The sequence below is a fragment of the Hydractinia symbiolongicarpus genome, chromosome 13 (genome assembly GCF_029227915.1).
Source record: "Hydractinia symbiolongicarpus strain clone_291-10 chromosome 13, HSymV2.1, whole genome shotgun sequence".
Lineage (NCBI taxonomy): Eukaryota > Metazoa > Cnidaria > Hydrozoa > Anthoathecata > Hydractiniidae > Hydractinia > Hydractinia symbiolongicarpus.
Window position 1 is genome coordinate 15784446 of NC_079887.1, and position 26028 is coordinate 15810473.

General features: G+C 34.6%; 2 protein-coding genes across 4 annotated transcripts; one reads left to right on the top strand and one right to left on the bottom strand.

Moving 5' to 3' along the window:
- The first annotated feature begins 6891 nt into the window (after positions 1-6891).
- LOC130623826 (clavesin-1-like) lies at positions 6892-14357 on the top strand. 2 transcript variants are annotated; one of them, XM_057439355.1, is made up of 3 exons: positions 6892-7012; positions 12558-13324; positions 14098-14357. In XM_057439355.1, the coding sequence occupies exons 2-3, from the start codon at positions 12659-12661 to the stop codon at positions 14287-14289; spliced, it is 858 nt and encodes a 285-aa protein (XP_057295338.1). In that variant the 5' UTR covers positions 6892-7012; positions 12558-12658; the 3' UTR covers positions 14290-14357. The 2 variants fall into 2 exon arrangements, with proteins under 2 accessions (XP_057295338.1, XP_057295337.1); XM_057439354.1 differs by lacking the exon at positions 6892-7012 and adding an exon at positions 9620-10924.
- A 1693-nt stretch (positions 14358-16050) lies between these two features.
- LOC130624049 (uncharacterized) lies at positions 16051-25549 on the bottom strand. Of its 2 annotated transcripts, none has more exons than XM_057439618.1 (5): positions 25394-25549; positions 19388-19468; positions 17587-17881; positions 16729-16787; positions 16051-16454 (listed from the first exon to the last, which is right to left on the bottom strand). In XM_057439618.1, the coding sequence occupies exons 2-5, from the start codon at positions 19437-19439 to the stop codon at positions 16240-16242; spliced, it is 621 nt and encodes a 206-aa protein (XP_057295601.1). In that variant the 5' UTR covers positions 19440-19468; positions 25394-25549; the 3' UTR covers positions 16051-16239. The 2 variants fall into 2 exon arrangements, with proteins under 2 accessions (XP_057295601.1, XP_057295600.1); XM_057439617.1 differs by lacking the exon at positions 25394-25549 and adding an exon at positions 22876-23392.
- Between the last annotated feature and the right edge of the window lie 479 nt (positions 25550-26028).

The following is a 26028-nucleotide window of genomic DNA, read 5'->3' on the forward strand; positions in this document are numbered from 1 at the left end:
GCCAAACGTGTATGAAATAATATTTAAACTTTATTAATCTGGTACATCACCGCTTATTTAAAAATCAATCGAACAGAATAAAGTTCTTAAAATATATATTATAAAAATGAAGGACACATGTTATAGGCAATGTAAGACATAAAAAGTGTATAACAAGTCAAGCCAGATACAAAAGACAAACAATATCCATGTTAAACACATGTACCATGAACAAAAAAAATACAAGCTTTTGTGAAGCGTTTTATTATTGTATTTCAAGACTTCCGAAATTGTCATTGTTTCCTCAGTTAAAAATCTACTGTTTTACAGTAGTTATACGCACTTTTGTAGATCTATGCTACAGTTCCACAAACTAATGAGGTCTTCACGTCTTTGCAAAGTCTTTTGTAAGTCCAATGTAATCATAACCTTGTTGTGTAAATTTTGTGAACATTTCAAGCTATTTACTCCGACTTTTTAAGAAGGGTTAGTTCATAATATTTTGTGCCGTTGGTATATAATTCCGTTGCGCGACAAGTAGTTATTTAGATTGTTTTTACATTAGATTCACACAAGTCGAACTTGCCAAAGTTTACCTGTCAATGTTTACAGCGAAGTTAGGAATTTTTAATTGGTTATATCCAAACTCTTATAAGCTGTGCTAATTTTTGCTGACGTCAGCATGACTTTTTTGCGTTATTTCGGCACTTCATAGGGCCTGACGTGGGTTATTTCGCAATTTCAACCGGTTAAAAATTGAAGTATGGCAGAATATATAGAAGTAGTACTTTCGCAGTTTCCTGGCTGCAAAGTATTGGGAGGTTGCTGCCGTTTGCCGACTTTGAAACATGGTAAAATACTTTGCCATCTATCGTAGCTATGAAATGTGAATAATAAAATAAAGTATCGTACAAAAGAAGCACTATACAAAGATATTAAATCATCTTGAATAGGCCCTAACATTCGTTTCGAAAATTATGACTGTTTTGTGGTTGTTTTATTGTTTTTGTTTCAAATTTCATTGGCATTTCACTGTTAGTTAATTCAATATAGTGAACCTTAAAGTGGTTTACCGAGAAAAAACCTATATCGCAGAGGATTATCTTTTCTGAAGATACTTGATGAGGGTATCATAGTATGCGACAGTACGACAAAATTAAATCAAAGATTTAATTGATTGGTAGCCATGGTTACCCGTTGCTAGGACAAATATAGGCAAAGTATGACATTTTGTTGCTTGACGCTTAACCAAATAACTAAATAAAATGCGCTATTTCCAGCGCATGTTTCTAAAAGGGCACCTGTATGGATTAAGTAAAACGCATTTTCGTAAGGCTGACTCGTCTTCCAGAGAACTGATGCGGTATTTCTTGGACGAAAGAAAAGCTAAAACAGGGCAATACCTTGACACAATAACTGAAAAACAAAACTTCGATTAGAAAATTAGTTTCATTTAAACACTAGGTGGTACTAATGCCTTCATCGACAGAAGAAATTGTAAAGTTTGTGTGCTTCGATCTTGAGAATTCTTATTTCGCGTGGATTCCGAATTTAAACGGCAAAAACTTTTTTAAAGATTATTTTATGCACATTCTTGACTTGTGGATCGAAAAAGGTGTACATCAGCATTATTTCGACCTGAAAATACCAAATACCTAAAGTCTTAAGTCTAATTGATGACGGGTAAACTCTGACGAGTTCACCTTCGTGGGTACACTGTTAATGCAGCTTTCTGACTGCTTGTGCAACAATGTTTTACATTTCGAACTGCAATTTATTCTCTTGAGAGGTTCAAAAAGGCATCTAGAAATTTTTTAAGCGTTAAACATGGAACAAGATGCAGAAAGCTCCATAAAAATGACAATAATGGTCGCTATGGACGTTGCTATGCAGCTTTCTTTGCGCTTGTTTGCTAAAAGTGCAAGATTGCGCAATATAAGCCGAAACTAATAATTGGAATAATCTCTTTAGCACAAATCAGTCTTCTTGGCTAGACAGCTGGATATAATAAGGATAAAGAAACGCGGTCATACTCCCTCCACCCCTCCCCCTCCACGGTCCTGTTAGGGTTTTTATTGGGACGGAACCTGAACCGCCACCAGTACGCGTTTTTTATAAGAAACCAGTCTATACGAAACCTGAAGTCAAAATTTTAAGAAACTTTTAAGAAACTTGACCTGGCTGAGAAAATCTCCAACATTAAGAATTTTATATGTACATATAACAGAATAAGGGAGGGAAACAGAATGAAAAGAGATTGAAAATAAAGTGGATGTTCAAACGTGCATCTATTTATAACAAACTAATGTAATGTCAAAAAAGTAAGAAACGAATGAATCAACTTCCGAATGATACTGTGGAAACATAGCATATGTCATTCTTATTTTCTTATTCACTTTGTTCAAGCGAAAATAAGAGCCTTATTGTCTCTTCAAGACTTAGGACGCTATTCAAGAAATAAAGTTTAGTGAGTGGAGTCATCTTCGGTATTCTGTGCTTAAAAGTAGGGGTGATGCCAAGGTCCTAATGTCTGAGGTACAGAGAGTAAAGCACTTTTGTTATCCTCAACGTCTCTTGCCTGGTCTGACTTCCAACGTCCATTTCGTTTGAACAGCCGATCATTAACTCCACTGCTAGCCGCTGCAGATGCACCGCCTGAACGAAGGCTGTGTAACCCGAAATTTCTTGGATCTAACCCTATATCCTTAATCACATTTAAAAACATTTCTCTTGCTCTCGTGTACGAGATAGGTTTGTTTGTTTTTTGTGTCAAAGAAAATGATGTCAGATCGACTTAAGTTCACAATTTCATTAATCTTAAGAAGCCACTAAATCCTATCAAGTATATCACGGCATTTTCACCTCCCAAACAATTAAAAAACGAATTAAGGTGATCCACTGTTATAGGATCTTTCTTCTTCACTTGTTGCTTCTTCATTCTCTTTGCCGCCTCAAGCATGTTTTTAACGATAGGAGCTTCGCAAGAATCATGACATGAAATGATGTTGTGGTGAAATTTTATGGCATAGAAACAGTTTTCGATTACACTAATAGACGCTCACCTTGAATTAAACTCAACAGAAATAATGCCACCTGGAATTTGTCGGCTGGGAAACATTTTAATGAGTATCGCTGGGCCCGATCTTTCCAAAGGTTAAAATAACAAGCACACTTCTTCAGAGTATTTGGTTCTCGACATTTGTCCAAAACACTTGGAATTTGATCAGCTAGTACTATAACCTCTTTATTCGCATTTCCAGGAGTTTTTTTTTCAACGTAAGATTTGTCAAAGTCTAAATTCAGAGGATAAATATAATTATTATGCATTTACACTTTTTGAATTCTGCTAACCTACTTTGTTAACCTAAGCAATCCTGCTAATTTTATTACGTTTTGCACAACAGGCAACATATAATCCTAATACAGTCGTTTCAATGCCCAGCTGCAATCCTGCTGATTCTACCTTCCTTAAAATAATGGGTTAAGCGACCCAAAGTTCATATCTAGTAGCCATCTGCACTCCTGCTAATGCAACCTGCCCGTCTGTTTGCACTTTTCACAATTAAGTTTTCACAGCAGTACGGATCTGCAATCCTGCTGACCTACATATTTCGTAACAATTCATAATGTAAGATTTTGTATCCATCATAAAATTACTGTCTCGGTTTTACGAAAATGCTATTCTTAGCGCAATCATTGGGCTTTTAAAAGCAGCAGATCCAATAAGCGCATCACGGTTATTTCCCAATCTAACATAATCGCTAGTGTTTTTAAAAACACGGTATTCTTTGACAAACGTCTTAAATTTCGAATCTGAGTTGATTAATAACGGCCAAAATTTTGCAGATTTCCAGTATGGAACAACTAGCACACCTATGGCTTTCGACGATTCCATGTGACTTAAAGTTCTGCTCACTAATGACGTAGGCTGGGCTAAGTAATTATTTTCATTTCCCCACGCGACAGTGAACGCATCGACGATCGCTGTTCTGGGACACCAAAATCGTGAAATAAATATTGGCGTTTTCGCATTCTCGTGGTCTACAAATCGGTCAATTGTCATGGGGGGGGCATAATCTGTTAGATAGATAGATGTGCATATTTTACATAGGCACATCTACATATGGCAACATTTACTCGCCCATGTTGAATCGCCGTCAAGAGGAATCGAATCCTGATCTCCCGCACAGAGTACAAGAGCTATAACCACTAATCTACGGCGCCACTGTTCACTCTTTAGTGTTTTGAAACACTTTTCTGTAGTTTGCCAATCATCGTAGTCAAAATATTTACTTATTCTATCTGCCAAACGTTTTCTTTTCTAGGTATCCATGATTTATTGACATCAAAAGAATAATTAATTATTTTCAAAATGCGCCATGTTTTAGGATATCTATAATTGTTCTGTTTGCTTTTATGGATTCCCAAAATGAAATTCTGTTTTTTAAATTGCCTTTTACAGTTTCAAATTTATTATTTGATTTGGATTTACATGTTTCAGACGAAATTAGAGGAAATATTAACTTATCTTTAAATGTGCTTTTATCTTTTAGCTTCGGGGCAGTATTTTCGCCGGTGCCCGTTTTTTCCGCAGCTGAAAAACGTTCCTGTTGGCTGAGGGCTAGTCGCACTGGGGTGAACAACTCGTCTGAAGTCCGATTCAGCATTCCGAAACTGGATTTTATCTGGAGCTTTCAAGATCGTTGACGATACATCCGACAACTTTGATTTCGCTGCGGAGTCTCTAGCCAGGTCATCTGAGATGTATTCGTCGACGGTACTCCACCCTACAATAGATTTGTCAGCAATTTTAATTAATTTGTTTCTTTTTTTCCAATATTAGAAACTATCTCCTGTAACATTTTTGCAGATCTGTGCTTTAAGCCTTGCTTTATCAGATCTCCCAACGTCTCAAGGTCACGTCGAATAGATTCATTAAACTCGTATTGTTTTTTGTTCTCCTCAAACATAGCCCATACCTTAAACCATTGTAAACTAAAGAAACTTTCCAGGTTCAAATTATCAAAGTTTTAAGAAACCCCAGGTTTAACTAAATGCTTAGGGTTCTTATTAAAGAAAAACACGTAGGGCAAAAAGAAGAAGCTCTAGAAACGAGGTTGGAAATGCAGCCAGAAGTATTATTTTGATTACCATGAAATCAATATAGAAAGTGTTGCAGAGAGGTTGCCAAGGCAAAGGCATTAAACACGGCAAGGAAGGGATTATTTTGCTGATTTTATGCTAGCAGAAATAGCTAATTTTGTGCTGGCAACATTGTTAGTTTTATGCCAGCTAAGTAGTTAATTTTATGCTAGCTTTGTGGCTAGTTTTATGCTAGCTATATGGCAATGTTTGTTCTTTTTTATGCTAGTTAGCGAACTCTTCTTTAAATAATCGTTAGAGGTAGCTATATGCTATCTAAGTTCTAATATTATTCCAGCTAAGTCGGCAGTCTTATGCTAGCTAGGTTTAGGTGCGAGTGAGGCTAGGAAGGGGTTCATTACACGTGAACAAATAGTGTTATACTTATAAGCTAAACATACCCTTTCTTCGTTTCTTGAAAATGACCTTCTGAAACAGTATGATTTCCCGCTAAGCCATCTTTAAAAACAACAGAACCACTCTATCGCGGCATTATAAAATTTAGCATCATAAAGTAGCTAGCTAAAAACTGTATTTGGCTACTTTAACTTTTTAGCGGTAGGTAGCTCAAGAGCTAGCGAGCTAACTGAATAAAAACTTTAAAAGAATGGGAATAAATACGGCTAGGTATTAGCTAGCCATCTTTAGCAGAATGCTGCCTCGAAATCTACGTCCCTAGCTAAATTCTTAAAATTGGTTTGTTTAAGATTAATACATGGCTAGGTAACGTGATAATATATTTAGCATAATCCTAGCTATAAGGCTATGTGATAAGCAGTTATCATGAGATCTTTTGCAAGGATTTAAAATATATGAAGGGGTGAACCGTTAAAGTGTACATAAGTGCTTCAAAGAAAATAGGAAAGGATCTGGTAAAGATTAAGTGTGTAAAGGCGTCCTCGTGGCCCTGTGTTGTGGTTGCGTATGTATACTCTGGTATTCTCGTGGACGCCCGGCTTAAAATTAAACCCCAGGTTGCGTAAACACGTGAAACGAGTAAGGTTTTTGATTTAGTAATAAAATTTAAGTCCGGCGCAAAAGGGTTGACAGGCCTAATACTCCAGAAAATTGCTACCTTCAAAATGGTAGCTTAAAACTTCACTTTCATAGGATAGGACGACTATTTCAAACATATGCGTGCAAACACGCAGATAAAAGCTCTTTCTTTTATTTTGATTTACGTTGCAGCTCCAAGTATCAGAAAATCTGCTTTTCTAGTATTTAATTTGTTATTTTAAGCATGGTCATTAGAAAAATGGCGTTACGCAATTGACGAAACACTGAACAAGTAGAATGTCAAAAGTATGATTTTTCAAAAAAGAACGTTTAATACACAACAAAAGTAACACGACTTTATGTTCTACCCATTATTATTTAGTATATTTTAGCAACAAAGCGTTCCTTATAAATGTTGCTCATAAAATGTTGCTTATAAAATGTGGTTTATAAAATTTTACTTATACATGGTAAACATAAAAGCTCGCGATAACATCATCCCTTATACTAAGAAACAACAATAGATTTATTTTTTCTTTAAAGTTAAAATCTTAATTATTACGCTTAGCAAATTCTTTCAGCTACTTGAACAAAACTTTAGCCCTTAGCAGCTGACGCTGATATAAAAATTGCACGTTCTAAATGTATGCATAAGAATAAACACAGCGAAGGAGAACAGTTCACAACTTGGAGGAAATTAATTTCCATTGTGTGAAGATAGCGTTAAAAAATGGCGCAGGTGATACTGGAAAAATAAAGAAGACAAAGATTTGAAATGTTGGCATAAGGGCATGAAAATTTTATGTTTGTTCAAATTAAAAGAAGAAGTTAGCTTCCTTTATTTTGTTTGCAAGAGGTGAGGCGAAGGTGAATATGTGGAAGATGATTAATGAAGGTGATTTTTGTTCTTATAGTAATTGTTTTATTACCTGTACTGTTGTATAGATAAGACTTTGTTTAACAGATCAGTATGGTTCACCTTCCCTCCACCCCTCCCTCTTTTATAACTGGTTTGTTACATTCTTTAATGTGGATACTTATGCATTATTCCTTTAGTTTGTTTTTTGCCTGGGCATATAGGAAGAGTCGCATGTTTTATTTAAGATGTTGGAGGCAAATTATCTCTGTAACTGCTTTTAATATAGACAGAAATATTTGAACGTTAAGAAGCTTGTCCGTGAATAAACGCAGCGGTGGCTTGTAGAAAATTAAACCAGCTTACGAACTCCCCATATTCTTTATGGTTTTTGATTTTCATTCTGTCTGTGGTCGTTAACGAAATCTTGAGATAAGCAAGTTATTACAAATCTGTTTTATAATTACCCCTTCTTTATCATACTAACCCCGTCTACTTATATAAACAAAAGCGCTGGTGTTTAAGAACTTAGATTTAATTTACACTAAATAGATTTTCTTTTCTACGTAGCTCCTGTTCCGCCAAAGGTGATATTCATTTTGTTTGTCAAGAAAATCTTGTCAGCGATGTTGTAACAGATGTGTATCTCTTTTACTTTAGCTAGTTTCTAATCATGAAATCGTATCTACGTGAAATAAAAGCTGTTTTATGCGAAAATACGGCCCAGTAATTTTGCGAATATACGGCGCGCATACTCTGAGACTTTTGTGGCATAGATGAATAATGTGTTAATAGTCTTTCCTGTGAGCTTCTTACACGTCGATTTTTTCTTTTTCAAATCTTTGACCGTATTATACGTGGGAGGGAGGGGGGCATCAATTTTTCTTTCTATTTCTATCGTTAAAATAGCAAACTTTTCGCACATGTCATTTTCGGTCCAATAATGTCATTAAAATTATAAAAATGGTTAAACCGAATAACTTGTTAAAACTCAGTAGAGACATGCCGATGCCACTAATAGTTAGTATGGGTCAAAAATTTAGCATTGACAAGTTTGCAGTGCAATGTCTTTTGTAGAAACAGTGCACATAATAGCATGTAGGACGCACACAAATTCTTTGGCATGTTCATCCGGAGTTGAAGTAACTTTAGAATATGATAGCTATGATGTATTTATTAGTGAAAATCCGCATTAACAACTGGTCTAAAAAAATAAAAAGTAAAAACAAAAAGTAACTTTTATTCAAGAAATCAGACAAGGAATATAAAGTCACCTGTTACAAAATGCACCTTTCCGGAATTTATATTTTGTAAAATATTGCGTGCATGAAAACGAGGTAAATCTTGGTAAACAATATTTGCGTTCATATAAACATTGAGGAAGACAATGCTTTGAGAGATATTTTGCATAATAGCTAACATTGAGGAAAGTGGGCGAAAACATGGAGGGAATGCCACCGTTTACGATAAAAGAAATTGGAGACTTTGGAGCGTGGCAGAAATCTTTTACAACGCATAAGAGTATCACACTCACCAGCTGTACTTTTAATGTTTATACAGTTTAGTAAAAAGTGCCTCGTTTTCATGCCGATGATGTAATCGATAATTTAAATTCGGGAAAGGTGTATTGTTGTCTCTTATTTGCAGTTCACTCTCTGATTCTATGAACATATAAAAGTATAATAAATACTTAAAAGAAAACTCATTTTGTGTTTAGTACGACCAACGAGTGTAACGATGAAAGCCCTTAGAAGTCCGCTAGGACTGGACTTATATGTGCGCTATTCACACCTGTCTTATCCGTTGGCATGTAGTCAAAAGAAGGAGAGTGAAATGGTTTCTGTTTTAACACAAAATGTTAAAATTTATTATTTCCTCAAAGTTGTAGAAGTTATTAACATAACAAAAGCATAATCCTGGTTACTATGGAAATCAATTATCTGTTATCAAGTGTATAGTAAACATTTCAACTGCATTAAAAATATTTTAGTTCAGTTCGATCATTTAGATACTCCCCTGGTTTCCATTAACTATTAAAAGACAAATTTGCCGCAGTTCCAAATTCATTATACAACAGTTCATAGTCACGGAATAAAATGTAGAAGTATTTAGTAAAATATAAATGCAAAAGAATAGAGAGTATAAGACATACACTACATTTGTTTTTTATAACATTTTCAACAGCTTTACAAATTCCGTACATGACTCTGCCGAATAAACGGCGGGTGGGTGGAGGGTGGTGGTAGGGGTGGTTGGTTAAAAAAATTTAAAAAGAGACAATTGAGGAGAGGCGGCAAATGATTCGGTATTTTAAAGTTATATATGATTGATGACCATTTTCTCTCACAGAAATAGACCATTACATAGTTTCCTAATTTGATGCAAACATCCTTCTTTGATTTTCAACATGCTATGAACTGTAAGTAAGGTGGATTTGTTATCATCCGTCACAACAATGTTCGGGACATCACAACAAATATGCTTTCACAAGTTTGTAAAGATGTCGAATCGGAACATATGTTGATGCCTCTCACTGGTGAAAAGTTTGACAAACGATAAGTAAAAACGTCGCACGAAGCTCGTTTAGACGTAAGAGCTCGAGGATTTTGGGAAAAAGGACAAAATGCATTTTATGAATAAGGGTCTTTGATCCAAACGCATCGCGTTATTTTAACCAAAACCTAAAGCAATGTTATGTTACGAACGAGCCGGAGAAGAAGAATCAATACAACGAAAGAGTATTGGAAGTGGAGAACGGATGCTTCACACCCTTGGTATTCTCGATTTATGGCGGAATGGGTCGAGAGTGCCAAACATTCTACCATCGATTGGCTGAAGACATCGCAGCGAAAGAAAAAGCAAAACCTGGGCAATGTGATATCGTGGATCCGGACGAAACTGAGTTTTTCACTGCTGAGATTGTGCCTATTATGTATTAGAGGCTCCCGTACGTCAAATGTCAGGTCAGAGTGCAGTAGATTGGTTGCTGAAGACATTGATGTCGATCATCAGCTAGCTAAAATTTAGATTTTTTCCTTGTAATGTAATCTTTTCTATGTTCTGTTATTCTTCCACGTATAATGTCTTCAGTCGAATTTATATGTATTTAATGTAATAACTTTTTTTTTAATGTATTTTTTTTATATCGGTATATCTCCGTTGGACACCGGTAAAATATATGTTTCATCAAGGTTAAAAAAAAAACATCCTTCTTCAACTAATGTCGCACGGAGCTGTAGTTAAAAGACACACAACCTCGTTCCTAGCGCCTGTTGTCCTGTATCAGAACGGCGAGACGATAATGTATCGCTGTTCGGATGTCAGAAAAGAATCAAGATGGGCATCTTGGGGCGAGGTTGAAAGACACCGTTATTCTTCAAATAATCAAATCAAAGTGTCAAAATTGTGACAAAAAGCTTATGACAAAAGCGTCACACAAATTATAATTAAGTTCAATTCATGTCATGCGATAAAATTAGCAAACCTGAAATCGACGTCATTGCTAAAAACCGTTATTTGTTTATGTGTCTGCCTAAGTAGTGGTGCCCATATAAAAACATTTATGAAGGGAAAAAGCGGTAACCAAGGCATTGTTATTTGCTACTGATAATTAAAAGCAAGTGTTACATAACCAAGTCAATACGACCGCCTGTTGTGGACAGTTTTAATCATTTAAAATTACAAAAGCTGTTCAAAACAGTTGAACGTTAATGGAAACCAGGCGAATAGATTTTATTTACATTTCGTGTGTCACTGTGAAAGTATATAATGCATACAAGATGTGAGAATGGGTACTATTTTTACTCTTTCTCTTAGCGCGGTAAAGAGTCACATTAAATACTATTTTTCGTGGAGTTTTCTGTTGTTGTTTTAAATCGGTCGAATTTTTTTGTTTCATAAAAACTATGCCTAAAAGAACGATGCTTAAATAATTTACAAAAGAAAAAAATGGTGAGAAACTTTATTAACATATTTTTGTTTTTTATAACAGCTGGGATATTTATAAGGATGTGCAAAAATACATGGGGTTCCCATTCTTAGAACAAAGTAGATAAAAAAATATCGCATTTGTTATTTGGTGTGTCGTAGCGTGATTTACTTCTTGCACGTAGACAGAATGGCTAGTTTTATAGCTAACACGCTGTTAACGCATAAGATACCACAAATTACCGTGTAAAATAACCATTTGCACCTAAGAAGATTTCGGATTAGGAGGAACACAACAGGTGGACATAAAAGTAACTTCTCAAGCTCTTGATCAATTTCCAAAAGGTTTTGCCTGGCATCTTTCCACCTAGTTCTAAATTTTTAACTAGAAAAGGTCTCACTTAATATTTTGTGAGATTTAGCAAGCTACCTTACTTATGTTGAAATCCGCACAAAGCATGTGTGCGAAACTAAAACCGGCAAGAACTTAGAGGTGTGAGAAAAATGTTAATAGAAAAAACAGACGAAATATACGGGTCATACATGTTTTTATTACCTCAAAAAACAACACTGTTAGGCTAACATGTCAAATTTAAGAATGCTGTAATTTTTTAGAAAATATAGCAATGTGTCCCTGCGTCTCTCGTTCACTCTATTTTTACTACCATCACATTGTTAATGTATTATCTTAGGATTTTTACTGTTATTAGTACAAGTTAATGAACATACCAAAATTTTTAAAAAATGATTCTAAACCGGTTAGTTTATTTGTTATTTTGGTGTCACCAATATCTTTTCTTTCCTTCAAACTAATTTAATATGTGTACTTGAAAGTCTTACCTTATTGGTAAAAAAAGTCGGCAAAAGATTTAGTCACTTTTTGCCGACTAATTTCCAGTTCCAAAATGACCACTAAAGTTTAAATTTTCAATGCTTTTTTTTGCAATAAAAACTTTAACAAGGGGGTAATGAAAACTATATAAATCAAACAATTTCAATGTTTTCTTTCTTTTTTATTTGAAGATTTTCTCTACTTTGGTCTTCAACTTTTGCTTCGTTCTTTTCTTCTCGGATCTTCCACTACAAGGCTGTTTTTGCGTTCTCTTTATAAATATTATGGTTTGAAAGCTTCTCATCTAAAATAGCCAAACTTTTCCTGACCTCCAGTATTTTCGGAGACGCCGATAAATCGTTTTTAACATCGTATGAATTTTTATAAAAACACATGTTAAACAAAATGTTAAAACAATTTTCATGACTGAAATAGAAGGTTTAAATGACATGTATACTGTTTTGTGTCAAAAGCTTGTTCCACCCCAGAAATTGGATATTGTGCTTTTAAAGTGCAGTGTTGGTTTTCGTTTGGCATCCGATTATGAGGCCCTGTTGAATGGCAACGGATTCACCATTCTCTATTAGTTACATGAAAATAAAGTCTTTTTAAATTGGATGACCCTTACACAAGTTCGTATCCGCTTTAGAAAGAAAAATAATTAAATAAGTTGTAAACTGTCTTCCTTAATAAATTCAAACAGGTTAATTTAACATCCTCCCATGTTTGTTGGTAGCTAAATCATCGAAGTATATAAGAAATTGTCAAGTCAAGCGTGTGTTTTGTGATTGTATATAATATTTTTGATATTTTATTTATTCTTAGAGAATAAATATGACACATGTAGCTAAATATCACACGAATAATTCGGCAGATCAAATCTCGTTAAAATAAAATTGTTCACTTCGTTGAGAAGTTGTGTTAGCATGTGTGAAAGTCCTGACTGTATCGAGTTGTGTTTCAAGCAAGCACAACTTGAAGTGAACGAACAAATTGATACGCGTTTGCTAGACGTCGAAGCATTACGTGATAGACTGAAACTTCGGCCCGATATTTTACTGACACGAGACGATGACGAATTTCTCATACGATTCCTTCGCTCGCGAAAATACGATAAAGACAAAGCTTTCGAGTTGTTGTTGAATTACAACCAATTCAGAAGGAAACACTTATCATTCTTTAAATCTCTAAAAGCCTCTTGTTTACGACCGGTATTTGATGATGGTCTGCCCATGGTATCTCCTGTGAGAGATCATTACGGTCGGAGCCTAATTTTTTTATTCGCTGGAAACTGGAACACAAAGTTATACACATTTGAAGACATTCTACGATCTTTACTTTTAACTGTGGAATATTTAATCGAGAGTGAGCGTACCCAGTTGTTCGGAATTGTATTAGTTATTGATTTCACTGGATGGAAGTTAGGCGATATGCAACAGTGTAACAAACAGCATTTGATAGACGCTGTGAGGGTATTTCAAGATTGTTTTCCGGCTCGGTTTAAAGGCATACATTTCGTGAATCAGCCGTGGTATGTGCGTGTGATGATGACGTTGATAAAACCGATTATAAAAGAAAAGCTTGTCAGCAGGGTAGGTGGCTGTAGAAATTATTCACAAATATTGTAAAACATTGAGGGTTGACTTGTTCGTAAAATAAATTAAACCTAGAGCCTTCATTTAACAAAATGATGATTTTTTTTTTACCTAAACGTCGTTTAAGGCTAAAATTAGTCAAACAATCTGCTTTGTTGTCGACATTTGGAACGGTAAACAAAAAAGAATTGGATTTTTTTGGTCAAATTTCACGGCATTGCACAATTCTCTTGCCACTTCATGTAAATGATAACTGTAATCAAGAGTAATCTATCAAATCGCAGCGACTGACCTTTTACTGTCGTTTAAAAAAAAGACCCAATCACAGGGGAAGGTTATACCTGGCTAAAAAAAACGCTCAAATTTTAAAAATAAGACGAGAAAATGTGAAAACGTGTTTTAATACTCACTCTGAGCCCACTTCACTGGCATAATTTTACTTGAACTTAAGCTGCATTGATAAGTAGTGTTACCTTTGAAAAAGATTTCGTTGCTAGTAACTTGAAATCTAAACAACTAATCCAATTTGTCTGTTAACTAATGATTTAAAAAAGAAGACATAAAAAAGAAGAAGAGCGGAACAAAAAGTTGTTGAAAAAATCGTTAAAAGCACCAGTTGTCTCCAAATAACTCGATTCCGGGGTATTGTCAAAAGGTTGAGCAAGATTTGAAGCCTTAAAATCCGATTTGACATATTGTCCAGTTCTTCTGCTTGAAAACTTTTATTGCATAGTTGCTTAAATCCTAACTGTCCTGTAACTTACCTTTAGATGTACTTTCATGGCAAGAATATAATGGAACTTCAACGATACATTCATCCAGATGCTCTGCCAAGAGAGTTAGGAGGCGATCTGACTGTACCTGATAAATCGTGGTTGTATAATGCATTGCATGAAAGAGAACTTTTACAAGAGAAAATACAGAGAAAAAAATCAAAAAGGCATAAAAATTTTAAATATTAATAACCATTTTGTTTAAATATTTATATTTTATTTATTTATATGTAATATATAATCATGCAGGTTTATAATTTGGTCTTAGGCTTTTCCGTGATGTTAAATTACTGTGACGCTTAATAGAGAGCGTTCATATTCTCGGGTATACGTGCACGCTCCAAACGACACTTGAGTAAAAACCTGGTTTGTTTTCTTTGCTCGCAAACTTTTGAAAAAAGCATCAAAAAGATCAAAAAGGTAAAATATAAATTGGAATCTCTTAAGTCCGTTAAAAATTATGAAAATCACTGAATTTTAACCCCTAAAACGATATGTTTCAGAAATATTTTGCAAAAAATTTAGACAGGGGGTTTTAACCCTGACCGAATAGGTTACCATGTTTATCTAGCTACTAATCTATTTTATGCACCTTTGTCAGCAAACTGTCATCATTCTGCACAGATACAGGTTCATATCAAATCTCGGAAGCATTTAAGCGTTGTAAAAATATCTTGCATATCCGAATGTACAGCCTGCAAATATAAGGGCAAAAGTGATTTCGGTTAGTTAATTATTGTCGCACCAGGAGTTGGTTTTCGCTTAATAAACAGTAACACCATCAGTTTCATCAGTTGATTTGTTCAGAAAGATTCAACGCAAGAGTCTGTCAATTTACCGTTTTTAGGTTTTTGTCAGTATCAATGGCAAAAATATCCAGGAAGTAACTACACATAGCCCGGAAAAATGGATACTTTAATTATAAATTATTATAGGGTTACTTTTGTGAACTAGTCGGCTTAGTCCCTTTAACAGTAGTTCTTTGAAAGCTAGTGCAACCACTTAAAAGAATATTAGGTGAGGAAGCCTTCAGCTGAATTTATAATATGCCATCATGCACCACAAATATGTTTTTCATAATCTGAGTTTTCACAACGCTTAAAATGGTTAAAACGCCAGGCAACTTAGATTTAACGCACAAGATGTTTTCCGTTTTTAATTTTCAATTAGCAAATATTACAGTAAAAAATGAAGTGAGAGGACATGGTACAAACATGCAACTTCTACTTTGACTTTTTAGAATTTTTATTGTCTCTATTGTTTAACTTCTTTTTCCGGATTTTGTCATTTTGAGTTTTTCTGGCACGGTGAAAATTTCCTAATGAATTCTCACAAGTAACTCTCGAACACACAATGCTCAAACAATTAAATTTTGTGCCATTATGACGTGTCTGTACAGGATTTCAAATGACAATTACACAATATAATGACGCCACACTTCGGTTAACAAATATACTGTTTACATGTTTGAAACTACGCGATCATTTTCATCCGTTGTTGTTGCAAAACATCGAGCAAAGAACAAATCATAAAAACTATCAATGCTGAATTTTCTCTGAATAAGGTGCTTTTCGAGTTCATAGAATCATTTGAATGATCATATGTGCTAAACATTGCAAAAATATAAAGTAACCTAAGAATTACTTAAACAAATTGCAACTCAAACGAGCTTCAATCCCCGCGCATGTTCAAGTTATAGAAAGTTGACTGTATTCTATCTTTTCTATTTATATTTCCTATGTCATAGCTCCTTTTTAAAAAAATAGAAATCAGTTAGCTTTAAAAGTGCGGGCAATTCTCAATGATGACTGTTTTCTTACTGTGAAGAATGGTATTTAAGGAAACTCAACTTAATCAATGTATGTTTGAAAATTTAAAAAGTGTAATGTGGAAAGTGTAAAGCGGAATGCGAAAAGAAGAACAAGACAAGCAAGAAAAAATGCCAGACTGTTAAATTTTCCATAGAAGTGTACAATTTATTGTCTCATGTTTAAGAAGAGAATGTATTCACGTCTAGTTGTACAAGTTCCACCGCAGGTGCCACTGACACGCTATAGTAACATTGTTTTCTTTATTACTTCAATATAAAATAAATAATTGTTCATGTGAAACACAATAATATCTTTCTGATTCAATACTTTATAGGTGAACGCCATTATCTTTTAAAGCATTGTAAGAGATTGTATTTTCACCATTGATAATTTTCGAATGTTTTGTTCGTTGGTGATGTTCGACTGCTTTTCGAACAGTCAGAATGATAATGCAGATTGTGAGAAATTCACCAATCATAATGAGTATGAGTTGAGTTGCGGTAATATTATGAGTGTCTAATGCTTTGTTTGATTCATCTTTACCTATAAAAATAAATGAATGAATGAATAAATATGTATGATGGCACCAAATGAAACAATATGACTTAAACTAGGTATATCTAAATGCCGTTTACGGCCGATTAAAAGCTGATTAAAATACTTAAAGAACCGTTTTTTTTTTCATGCAAAAATGTTCAAAATGTTGAAGAATTTAACGAGTGCATGGGGCAAAATGTTGAAGAATTTAACGAGTGCATGGGGCACATGATCGGCCATCGTCAGGACTATGAAAAAAAATAATCATAGATTTACTTACTTTTAATGTTGTTGTTAAAAGCACAAGTGCATATGCATTTACAACGACTTTCATCCCAGCTGAAAAAAATGAATGCGTATATGCAGTATGAGATTTAGTGCTTCAATAACATTTTAATGTTTTCATAACTGTTTGAGTATTTTGAAACGTGAGTTAACAAGTGAAGACAAGGCATTTTGTAATTCAGTTTAGGTATTGTGGTATGCCTACACATTCGTAAAAAGTCTGATCAATTCAGTTTTCGAGCCAATCTGTAATGAATTTTTGTGTTAAACTTAATCATTTACTTGTTTAGTGTTCTTGTTCCCGAACGCAAATAGGCCTTAAACTCGCAATTGGTTCTTCTGTCTGCATTTTTCGTCTTTGTTTATAGTGTGCTAAGTGTTCTTTTGTTTTTGTCCCTTGGGTGTAGTGTATCCTCATCAGTCTGTAAAGTATCAGTGTATGTACTGATACTTTACACAAAATGAGTTTTGTGTTTAGTGAGTGTAAGTTTTTCTTTTTGTTTTATTTCTTGTGTGTAATGTATTTTCCGTTGGGCATCAGGCTTTGTGGATTTGCTATTGTTCTATGTTATTATATACAAATTTGATTTCTGTTAGTTTCAGAGCAAGTTTGTAGCTTAGTTTTTGTTTTTGTTTTTGTTCGTAGCGTCGGGAAATGTGAAAGAAATGCGAAACAGTTAATGTTCACCACTTTATTTTAGTAGAAGCCCACCTCTCACTCACTACTGTTAAGTTGCGGTAACAGTTCTGAAATAATAGTTCAATACTGCAAACTAATACTAGGCCTCTACCTTATCAAACGTTTTCATATAGGACATGGGAGTGCGCAAAAGAAAAAGAAAAACACACTTACATAAATCCTTGTTCGCAGACTGGTTTCGCTTTTCTTCTTCCACAATTCCCACAGACACACACTTCTTCACATTCTAAGTGATTCTCCAGTTTGACAATGCGTTGGACACCACCAAAGTCCATCACTTTTGTGTCGATCATCTTGGTTTTCTTCGCTTGACAGTGATTCATATGCGGGTTGTTTATCCCACCCTGGCATCTATTTAATTCCACATAGGGTGGCCAAAAATAATCTCCATTGCCACATGTTGGTACCAGGGACTTTCTTGGTTTGCATTCGTAATATGCAATACAACCTAAATAAAACATAACGGGGTGTTCAAAAAGAAAGATACTCCTAGATATTTACTGTTGTTTTTATTTTAACATACTGCTTGTGGTGGTGCAATGCTTGTGGTGGCATTACACGTTAACTTTTTTAACCTACACGTGCATCAGCTCATGATTCACCTTGATGCAAATCTAATCAGTTTATTTTACTCACGAACAAAGTACGGAGCAATGGTGACAAATAATACTGTTTTTCACCCTCTCCTAAATCTCTGCAAAGTGTACAAGTAGTACCTCATGATGGAGAACATCTTTTTCCAGAATCTTTAAAAATTGTCGTTGGTACCCTCTGGGCAGTAACAACCCTTAACAAAACACGAGGCAACGACAAAGTTTCAGAGCGTGTGACTGTTCACAGTGGTTTATTTTTGGAGCTAAGTAATTACAATTGTAAATTAGGTGGGTCATTTTAATTGCAAAATAAAATTGCCCATTCGCCAAATGATAATGGCATATGAAAGAAGGCTTTAAAAGCAACTAACTGCTTTAAAGGAAAAGAAAAGGTTTCAAAACTAACAAGCGACAATTACCAAAGTATCTTCAGTGTGTATCAGAATGAATAGAAAATTGAAAATGTATATATGTCCAAAGCTCCCTCTAAATCTAGCATCAATATTGCGAAATAAATGGATTAGTTGTTAAGAAATTTCTTTTATGAAAAATAAATGCAATATAATAATTATGTAATTTGGTGTCCACGGTATCACCAAGTCGTTAGTATTAAGTTGATATAGTCAGCATGAGCGCAGCAAGTAGTTTCAAATCTGGGAGGTCTTGCTGCCTATCGATATTATTGATAATTCCAGTTGATAATTTCTGCTGTTGTTTTCGTTGTTGTTGTTGTTGTTATTAGTATTGTCTTAGTTTCTAATCTAGTCTTACCATCAACAGCCGGCTTAAACAACTGCTTATTTAATATAGTAATAACAGTAGTAAATTATCAACTCCATACTACATTTTTAAAAGGTCTGAACTTGCGTCTTAGAAAAACTAATTTTGCAACGCTCCCGCACTGTTTCTGCCTTTCCTTATAAGACAATAGCAAATAGACAAAATACGTCTGACAATTACTATGAAACATTAACTTAAGGTAAAAACTTCGTTACATACAAGAAATCTTCTAATATCACAGTAAGCGTCCTAAATTTTTTGATGGAAATATAGAAATTTGAATAAATAAGAATTGCTCGTCGAATATAAAAAAAATATACTTTTTAATCGAACTATTCGCTGACCTGTGCAAAAATCTACGTGTTTGCCATCGTACAAATTCTGGTCCTCAAAATATACACCGTACATATCCGGTGTACCACTATTTCCCGTACATATCCGGCGTACCACTATTTCCCCGTACATATCCGGCGTACCACTATTTCGTGCATCCTTAGCACAAAGTAAGGATTCCGCTATCATTTTGAACATATAGAGGATGGATATTTTTAATATAGAGACTAGAGAAACAAAAAACTTACGTCTCACATTCCAAAAGAAAGTAACAATAAATATTTGCATCGGGTTATACATTACGAGGTTTCTTCGTTTCTTCCTGCAGTCTACAATACAAAACAGAGGCAACAATAAAATGGCGTCACAGCTATTCTTGTTTCTGCAATGCAACCAAGAGGTGTATTTGATGGTCCTTTAGAGAAGTAATGATTTCGTGAAATGAAATGTAATGATATCGTAGGCAACATAATATCGCTGTCCTTCAAAAAGAAAATATGCTTAATTCTGTAATTAAAAGTTAATTAACACATAGAACATCAATTATTGCAGTGTGGCAACCAACAACAAATATTTTCTGTAGCCAAGGAAATAACGACTGGATATGTTTTGCAAAACAACCGTTTGGGTTCTTTGGACAACACTGTCTAAGTTGAGAACGAGTGTGAGGATTTTTTTTGTAATAATGAAGTATCAATACCCTGTGATGCTTTTTTTAGCGTGTTTTTAGGACGTGCAAATTTAAAGTTTTTGTTGGATGCTAAAAGCATGCTGAACTCAAGGTTAAAAATAAGGTTAATAGAGATATTCGCCTAAAAAAACGTTAACAGAAACCTTTTATTGAGTAGATAGAAGAAGTCATGCAACTGCATCTAGAGACATACAAAAATAACATTTCGAATGTACGCATCTGGACTATTTCCTTTTATCTTTGTTACTAAATAAAAGAAAGAACTAACACAACCAAAGTACCAGTGTCATCGAAATTTTTAACTCCCCTAAGTAATGGCTCCCCAGTCATAATAAACTAGTTTATAATGACCCCCCCTTCAGTTAAGTTAATAATAACTACCCAGCATAATAAACTAGTGAATTTTACCCCCTAGAGTCAACTAGGAAAGTATTTCCTAGATTCCTCATGTCAGCGATATCGAACACTGCTTCCATTGGTGAATTACCATCAAGGATCAAGGCGACAGCGAAGACTCCACAATTGAATCCATCCTGTTGATTTTGCACGCATAGAAATGTTGGGGCGACATTTTTAAATTCACCAACTACATACTTATACAATAAATAGATGGATTTCTCAGAAACACAATTCAAAGTCGATTTTAAACTATCGCAAATCTTAATGCGACTACTTGAACAAAAGCTCAAAAATCAATGCGAACCTTCGTCGTGTAACAGTTGAATGGTATTTTGAGTATTCAAAACATATTGATAGTTATCTTCTTCGCCAAGTGTTTCGCCTATAAATTTCGGCGCGGCATCCATCAGACGGTCATTCAACCAATCACTTTTAGAGTTAAGGATTTCTCTATCTTCAATTTTGAGAAAATATTGATCATTTTAATCCAAAACTTTTCTTGACTCTCCTCCTCGATATCTTACGACTCAATTGGTTGATAATCTTTGATTGTGATAGGTTAGCTACTTATATTTTTCCATAGTAGGGCTTCCGAACCTGAAACACAGAATTACTTTCGGCTCTAGTAAAAGTAAAGATGACTTCCACTTTTTACTGTTCACTATGTATTCAATTTTCTTTAATACCCCAAAATGCGCTCTGAATAATTTTGTAAGCTTTCGGGTGCTTATTTTGACTTTTCTATTATATCTCTTTATATTTCTTTGAAACAATGGCATGTCAAAGAAATTTGATCGAACGATGTAAGATTTTGTGGAAGCTTGTACAAGGATTATCTCTACGATTTCATCGGGTAACTGATTTCATCTGTTTGGCAGATTTTCGTCATCGTAAAACAGGGGCAGTTTTTGTTCATCGTCTTGGGTCGACGATGGTTCGGGCGCATCATCGTGATGGGACGGTAATGGTCCGAGCTCAACACCATGGGGCAGTGATGGTTCAGGTACATCGTCATGGGGCAGTAATGGTTCAGGGTCATCGTTATGTGGTGGCAACGGTTCGGGCTCATTATCATGGGGTGATGTTTCAGCTTCATCGTCAGACTGATTCAATGAATCAAGACATAATTTAAGGAGGCAAGCATTGTACTTTTTAGCTCGTACACGACCACGCTCATTTTTCAACGCGCACAAACCAGTCTTAGAAATGCTCTCCGATGTATATGTCCCAACCATTTGAATGTAACCTTTCCTCCTTTTCTATCAAGTCTCTTCTGGTTTTGGAGTCAAATTTATCTTTGTTTTTTAATGTGGTTCCCAACAAATGGCGACGGCTGTAGTTCTTTTGCGCTGCTGTGATATTTTTGCTTACTTCGTCGTTGGTATCTTGTCTTAATTCCAACGTCGATAACAGGATAGTTTCGAACTCTTCCAAGTCAAACGGATAATCCGAATTTGACAAGTCTGAATCTAAATCGTACTTTAAATCGATGGGTAGAATTGGATGCCTAATATACATCAATAAGAACGGAATGAATTTGATTGAAAAGTGTTTACTCACTTTGGTGCGAACAAAGCACTTTCGATTACATAAGGCCATTCATCTGCCCGTTCGTTTAAAACTTCCACCAACGAGTCCTTGATGGTTCTATTGTGTCGTTCAACGAGACCATTTGACTATTTTGCTCATAACCACCGAACCACTCACGTAAATCAAAGCAAAACAAAACATTCGAATATATTAGGAATACTGTGATGACTTCAAAATATTTAAGGGAAGTTTTCAATAACCAGTTTATTTTAACTCCCCTTTGCCTTTGAACTTCTCTTTGAAAAATAAGGGGAGTGTTTATTAACTAGGGGAGTCATTTTTTACTAGGTTATTTCTACTCTACGGGGGTTAATATTCTGTAGTTTATTTGACCCCGAAAGTCAACTTTCACAGGGAGTTAAGATAATCTGCTACACCGGTATGTATATAGGCCCCTGCAATTCGTTTTAACAAAAACATCACTTTTTATCGGCCCCTGGTTACGAAATCTTGGAAAGGTGATAAAACTTTGCACATTGAAACGGCCTGTGAAAATATTATCACCAAAAAAGTATACATTTCAATTTAGCCGTGTTCAAAAAAAATATTGTCAGTTAATAGTAATTATTAAGAAAGTTTATATACTGTTTTCATTTAAAAGAGGGTAGCTTGAGAATTAAAATGAAGATCTCTATATAAACATTTTATAACTTCATCGTAATTTTAGATGAAAAATAATTTATTTTACACATTATAGCAAGAACACGGGTGAATTTTAAGTCTCACAGAAAATTTGTAACAGTTCCTAAATTTCAAAAGATGAACTGAATAGAAGTCTTCGTGAATTGCGTGCACGATGAAGAGCGTGCATAAAACGTGTAAGTGTGCACGCGGTTATGCAATAAAGTACTAAACACATTGTGAGCTACTTTAAAATGTTGCATCCAACCTTCCCGTGTAATATGACGTCAAGTTAAAAAAAGTCCAAAATAATTACCTACAAAACCAAGGAGCATGTGAATTTATCTAGCTAAGACGTCAATTTTTACAAAAAAAAGTCCGTTGTTTTTGGCTCGGACCATTTTTTCACTAAAACAACTACCAAAATTATATTACCAGTACATCTGTAGGTGTGATAGAATCGGCTTGGATGACTATTTTTATTCGCTTGCTTTTTTAAATCTTTTCTTCTTCTTTGAGCACCCTTTCCATCAAAATCTTTTCTTTAACTTAATATTATTAACCACCGGCAAATATAAAAAACTTTTCTATAACTCCTTCAAAACTTCAGCCAAAAAAGCCGTTCTTTTGTGCAAACTCAATAATAGCATCGAATGAAATTTAAGAATCTGAATTTAAATTATTAATCCTGTTTCCACGAAGATATTGTGAAAGGAATTTACCAAAATTATTGTTGCTACTAGGAACGTCGCAAAAGCAAATAGAAACTTTCACAAAATAGCTCGATCTCAAGATGTATATGCAGACCTTATCCTTGTTTCCTTGGTTACAATTTACTTAAAAAAGGCATATATAGATCATGTTTCATGCATAACTACCGATCACGTGATTGACCATGTGAACAACTCGCTCCTTTAAACCTTAGAGACTAACCTTTGACAAAAATGCATTTAAATCTAGTTCACAATCGATTAAAGCTTACTAAACATCCCTTTCAGTGAGAATGCTAAAATTTAGCGAAATGGATAATTTTAATCAGATCTCCATAGTCATTGTAAAAGCCACAAGTTCGAAGCTTATTCATTACATCTACAATCATATGTAGAAAATATAATGAAACTAGACTAATAATTTCAATTTCGCCACCACAAGTAATCACTTTGGTTATTTTTATATTAGAATCGCGCGTTTTAAACTTGTCAAGGTTTACTTCACTTGTCAATGTTCAGAGAGCAAATTTATAAATCAGCACGACTATTTTCTTCAAATTTCGCGACCTTTATGGACCGCGACGTGTGTTATGTCGTTGTGAAGACACGCTAACCAATGCTTCATGCGAATTTCACACGAATGTGCTCAAAGGTAACGACTTCGCATTCTGTCGACTTTTGTCCGTGTTTGAGATATGACGAAAAAATGTTTTTGTTTCATCAATTTTAACCATGACTGTAGCCTTATAAAAGATAACATGTAGAGATGCATGTATGTCACCCTCCACCCTAGGAAGTCAACGGTAGCAACCAAATAAGGAGGAGTGCAAAGAGTAATGCTGGTCATTCAAATTTTCGAATATATACCAGTAATTGCATGATAGAACCTTTGATGTTTTTTTTCTCAAGTTCAAGACTTTTTCGTGCTTTGAAACAGCACTTCATCAAAAAACTTATTTAGATTAAAAATTATATTAAGATGTGTAAAAAGATTAATTAGATATGAGATAAATTATGAGATAAAATTCCTTTTCCCAACTTAAGTAAACAGACAATTAAGCATCCATTTTGGAATTCAAATCCTCTGGATTTTCGTGATACGTTAAATCAAAACAGATATTTCATTAAGAAAGATCTGGAAATGCTACTTATTTTTAAAGGTTTAATAAATTTCTACAGATATCATTTTATTGTCACATTCGCAACTCGTATATCGTTGATATGCACTCGTATGTGGCCTATTAAGGGTCACAAATATGTAGTCGTGTTTAGTCGTATGCTAACTGCAATTGATTCAAAAATGCTGTGTTTAAACCACATAATCGGCACCCTTAGTGTTGGGTAGGAATAAATTTAGTTTTAATAACTCATCATGTTATTATGGAAACTACGTCTACTTTCTTGTTTCCAAACTCTCTGACGTAATCTGAAACATAACACACTCGTATGTTTCATATCATTCGCATGTAACACGTACTTAATTCGGATGAGACTCGTATAAGACTCGGAATTATTTGTATGTATTCGCATATAACTCGTATATCATTGATGTATACTCGTATCTGGCTCGTTACGGTTTACAAATATTTAGTCGGATTCAGTCGTATGTAGTCGTACGTAATCGTATGTAGTCGTGTGTAGTCCTATGCAATCCTGTGTAGTACTGTGTAGTCCTGTGTAGTCCCGCGTAGGCCTATGTTGTACGTAGTCATGCAGTTGTATGTAGTCGTATGCAGTCCTATATAGTCTTCTTTAGTCCTGTGTAGTCCTATGTAGTTATTTGCATTCCTATGTAGTCCTATTACTCGTATCAGACCTCCATGTACTTGTAAGTCTTTATGTTGATTCCTATATAATTTTAGATAGGACCATCGTATAAACCGTATGCTCACCTAACTCTATTCTTGTTAAGCTGACGTCAGCATTTTTATCAATGACACCATTAAAATAAATGAGATGAAAAATATTTAAGATTCGTAAACGATTTGTATTATTCTTGAAAGTTTAGTCACATTAAAAAGAAAAAAGAAAATAATTATGAAATCATTTTTTCCGAAATTCTTTAGTGAAATTAATCTCGCTAGTCAGTTTCGCTCAGAAACTCAACTACAAAACTTAATAAACTATAGAATTAAAGATATTCGTGAAACAGCCTTTGTAAAAACGTTTTCTATCCGCCTTCGCTAAAGTTGAACTTACTTTAGATCTCGCAAAAGTTTTTCCTACAAAGCAGTGTTTCTTACCTTTATTATATATCGCATTATGTCTTGTAGTAAAGAAGAGATCATTTGTCAATGAAAAGAGTACTTCAAATGTCTATTATAAATCTCTATGCCACGGTTTCGAATAAACGAGACAATTGTTGCTTCGCTTTATCTAAATTTATTTCGCACCAGACTGTTCAAAGCGGAAATTAATAGCAGTTTTAAGAGATATAAAAACTGCATTGTGAAAAGCTATTTAAAGGGAAAGCATTCGTTAAGTAACGCCCATAGCATATCTGATTTAGTTTTGGTAAAAGGATGAAATGAAGCATGTTCGAAGTAATTATGTCGATAACAATGTCTTTTGTAAACAAGCGTCCAGTCCACATTTTTCTAAAAAAGGGCGTCCTAGGTTTGCTAAGAAACTTGCCTCATGTGAATTAAACTGATTTGTACGTTTATATAAACTTGTCATAAGAGCGACATGTTGTTTGTTATCTTTTCAGCTGAGATTATATGTTATTTTCTTATTCACTTTGTTCAACCGAAAATAAGAGCCTTATTGTCTACGTAATCTCTTCAAGACCTAGAACACTATTCGAGGAAGTAAAATTTAGTGAGTGGAGTCAGTATTCTATCTAAAATTTTGTGGATTTTGATATGTCTCCCAGAAG

Excerpts from the sequence above, each read along its gene's own strand:
- LOC130623826 (XM_057439355.1), top strand. The coding sequence starts at position 12,659 with ATGTGTGAAAGTCCTGACTGTATCGAGTTGTGTTTCAAGCAAGCACAA. Across the intron at positions 13,325-14,097 it reads AAGAAAAGCTTGTCAGCAGG|ATGTACTTTCATGGCAAGAA; the intron begins GTAGGTGGCTGT and ends ACTTACCTTTAG.
- LOC130624049 (XM_057439618.1), bottom strand. The coding sequence starts at position 19,439 with ATGTATAACCCGATGCAAATATTTATTGTTACTTTCTTTTGGAATGTG. Across the intron at positions 17,882-19,387 it reads TTTCTTTTGGAATGTGAGAC|GTTGTATTGCATATTACGAA; the intron begins GTAAGTTTTTTG and ends TGTTTTATTTAG. Across the intron at positions 16,788-17,586 it reads GTCTGCGAACAAGGATTTAT|CTGGGATGAAAGTCGTTGTA; the intron begins GTAAGTGTGTTT and ends CATTTTTTTCAG.